The sequence below is a fragment of the Nannospalax galili genome, unplaced genomic scaffold, assembly GCF_000622305.1.
Source record: "Nannospalax galili isolate Female #2095 unplaced genomic scaffold, S.galili_v1.0 scaffold135, whole genome shotgun sequence".
In the NCBI taxonomy this organism is placed as follows: domain Eukaryota; kingdom Metazoa; phylum Chordata; class Mammalia; order Rodentia; family Spalacidae; genus Nannospalax; species Nannospalax galili.
In genome coordinates this window covers 6,363,659-6,366,881 of record NW_008338998.1, presented here as the reverse complement: position 1 = coordinate 6,366,881, position 3,223 = coordinate 6,363,659, and the positions used below count along the sequence as shown (strand labels likewise).

General features: G+C 38.8%; 1 protein-coding gene across 1 annotated transcript in view; it reads left to right on the top strand.

The window, feature by feature from the left end:
* Ubxn4 (UBX domain protein 4) overlaps positions 1 to 2,511 on the top strand; it is a 31,444-nt gene extending 28,933 nt beyond the window's left edge. The window contains exon 15 of the mRNA XM_029563819.1: positions 1,094 to 2,511. Within this exon, the coding sequence (XP_029419679.1) occupies positions 1,094 to 1,232 (139 nt within the window). The 3' untranslated portion in view covers positions 1,233 to 2,511. The remainder of the gene's footprint in view (positions 1 to 1,093) is intronic.
* The last annotated feature ends 712 nt before the right edge of the window (positions 2,512 to 3,223 follow it).

The window sequence follows — 3,223 nt, the reverse complement described above, 5'->3', positions numbered from 1 at the left end:
TTATTTATATATTTACTTATTTACATTTATTTATTTATTTATGTATGTATGTATGTATGTATGTGTGTATGTATGTATGAGTGTATTGCCTGCATGTATGTAAGTGCACCCATGTCATGCAGCTAACAACTAGGTGTATAACTCTAGTTCCAGGGCATCTGCTGCCGCCTTCTGACTTCCTCTGCAAGAGCAGTCAGTGTGCTTAACTGCTGAGTCATCACTTGAGCCCTTCTCTTTACTCTTATGATGTTATTAAAATTTGGGCTTTTAAGTACTGAATTTTAGAAGTCTTGTTGAACAGTGGGTGGAAATAATTAACTCTATAATTACTGTAATGTGGAATAGCATGCTACATGAATTTTTAAAACTTTCTTCAAATGAGTGAAAGACTTGTGGTTGAGGCAGAAGGCTAGGTGAATGTGTGTCTAAGAGGTAAGGGTAAGGCTTTAGGTTCTGTGGCCCCCCTCTCTCCATTTGTTACTAAAATTCTTTAAACCTACTCTGTTTCCTTCCTGTTTTCAAATATGAAAGTTCTATTTGTTCTTGGTTGTAAGTCAGATTTTTGTTTGTTTTTTGAGACAGGGTCTCCATAAAGCACTAGCTGGCCTGGAACTCTGTAGACCAGTCTAGCCTTGATCTCAGAGATCCTCATGCCTCTGATTCCCAGTGCTAACATTAAAGGCATGTGCCACCATGCCCAGCTAAAGATTTATTTATTTATTTATTTATTTTAAATATTTTACTTATTTTTTATGCATACAAGTGTTATGCCTACATATAGGTAAGTGCACCCACCCGTGTCGTTCAATGCCTGCGGAAGACAGAAGAGGCTGTCGCATACCCTGGAACTGGAGTTATGAACAGTTGTTAGCTGCCATGTGGGTGCTGGGATTCGAATCCCGGTCTTCTGCAAGAACAGTCAGTGTTCTTAACTGCTAAGCCATCTCTCCAGCCCTAAAGATTTATTTTTTACTTTTGTGTTCTTGGGTGTGGGGGTGGGAGAGACTCTGACTTGAATTTGCTGGGGAGGAAGAGGCTTTCTCACCCATAGGATAACAGTCATCGTCCCTCTCCTCCCTCCTTTTCATATCAGGGAACCAGTTCGAAAAAGAGTGCTGGAAAAACGAGGGGAAGACTTTAAGAAGGAAGGGAAAATATACAGATTGAGGACTCAAGATGATGGTGAAGATGAAAATAACACTTGGAATGGAAACTCCACGCAGCAGATGTAGTACACAGTGTGTACAGCAACCATTGTTTCTCTTAGGATTTCATTCAGCTCAATTTCTGCTGGAGAAGGGAGTCTGTTTATGTTTTACAGACCATCTAGAAAGTGTCTGTTTATTCTGCATAGTGGGTATGAGTTAAAGTTATTTAACCCCAAAAAGTCAAGATAGGAGTTAATTGGATGCTAGGTCCTTGCATAGGGTAACCAGCTGCTCAACCTAAAAGAACCTGGAGGCCTGCGTAGCCTCCAGTCAGCTCTTACTGGTATTTCACATGCTAGCCCTATGCTCAAACAATGTTTCATATAGAATACTTTTTGTTGCAAAACTCTTAAGCCCAAGCAAAGCAATTGGTATGTCACAGAGTAATTTGACCCTTAAGCACTTTGACTAGCCAAGTAATAACTGATGTTAATATTTCTCTTTGCACTCATCAGCTGCAAATAGAATCTTGTAGCTTTTGATCTTACTCAAACACTGAATAAAGAATATTTTCTAAAAGTCAGAATGATCTTATTTTTGCTATAATCACTTTTTGGTTGTACAGGGCTCTGTTGAGGTCACTTTTGTCTTGATTTTTGGGTCCGTCCTCTCCCCCCACCCCGCCCACCCCAGTGCTGCCCTGAAGATGTGGCTACCTTACTTTAAATATCACTGAAGGAACTCTGGTACAAGAGAGATGCCACACTTTGTTTCTCCTCGGTCACTGAGGCATCCCTTTGTTGGCTTATCTTATAATCTGTTCTGATGCCAAAGAGATGAGAAAGGCTAGTCTACAACTTAGTTTTCTCTCACACATTTGTTTTGCAGTTTTGCATTCAGTAATTGCAGTTCTAGGTTACTGTGGTGTAGACTGTGGGGTAGTAAACAAAGAACCTTTACTTCTTTGGTTATTCTCAAGAAATTGGAAGAGATTCTTAATCTGACTTAACAGTCTGCTTTATTGTCTAAAGTATTGATGTTCAAGAAACAGGGTAGGTGTGACCATTCTTCTATTTTTAGATTGAAGGTCATGTTCTTGAGTTTGGGGGTGGGGCGGGAGAGACTCTGACTTGAATTTGGTTGGGGGAGAAAGAGACTTTCTCACCTGTAGAGTAACAGACTTTAAAATGGTAACAGTGCTGACGGGGAAGTAGTGAGATGGGCTGTACTGTTGGGAGGAATAAATCCAATATAACCTTCCTCAAAACATTATCAGACGCTTTTAAATGTTTTATAGTTTGACACAATAATTTTTTTCTAAGAAATTATCATAAGTACAGAAAATTTAACTATAAATAAGACTTTGTTTTGCTTAAAAACTGGAAGCAACTAAATGCCTCCTGTGAAATTAATTTCTGTTGGGAATTTCTACTGAACCATCTGTTGTTAGGTATTGGGGTGTTAGGTGTTGGGGAAAAGAAGCAGGATGAGCTCAGCTTTGTTTTAAATGTTTTGTGTGTAGATAAAGGATAGTATATTGATATGTATGTAAAGAAAACAAGCCACAATGTTAATAGTAAGAATGGCTCTTTGTCCTTCTAGCACTTTTTTTCCCCATACTCTTTTCGCAGTCTCCTGCCGTGATCATATTACTAACATTATTTTGAGTGGGTTTTGCCGGCATGGTGGTGCGTATTTGGGAGGCAGAGGCAGGCTATGGTGGACAAATGAAACCTGTCTCAAAACACCACCAAAATATGGGGGGTTTTTTTTTGTTTTTTTTTTTTAATATTTAGCAAGCATCTCATTTAAAGTTTTGTAGTCTTCTAAAAATGCAGCAAAGGCATGGTAGCTCATGTCTCCCAGCCTTTGGGAGGTAGAGGCAGTAGGATCAGAAGTTTAAGGTCATCTCAGCCACATAGTATGTTCCAGGCCAGCCTGAACTACATGAGACCCTGTTTCCAAAATAATAACAAAAATAATAATAATAACAACAGCAACAATAAGGCAATGTATGATTATTTAAAAGTCCATGTCAAATGGCTGTAAGTCCTATTAATAATATTAAAAATACA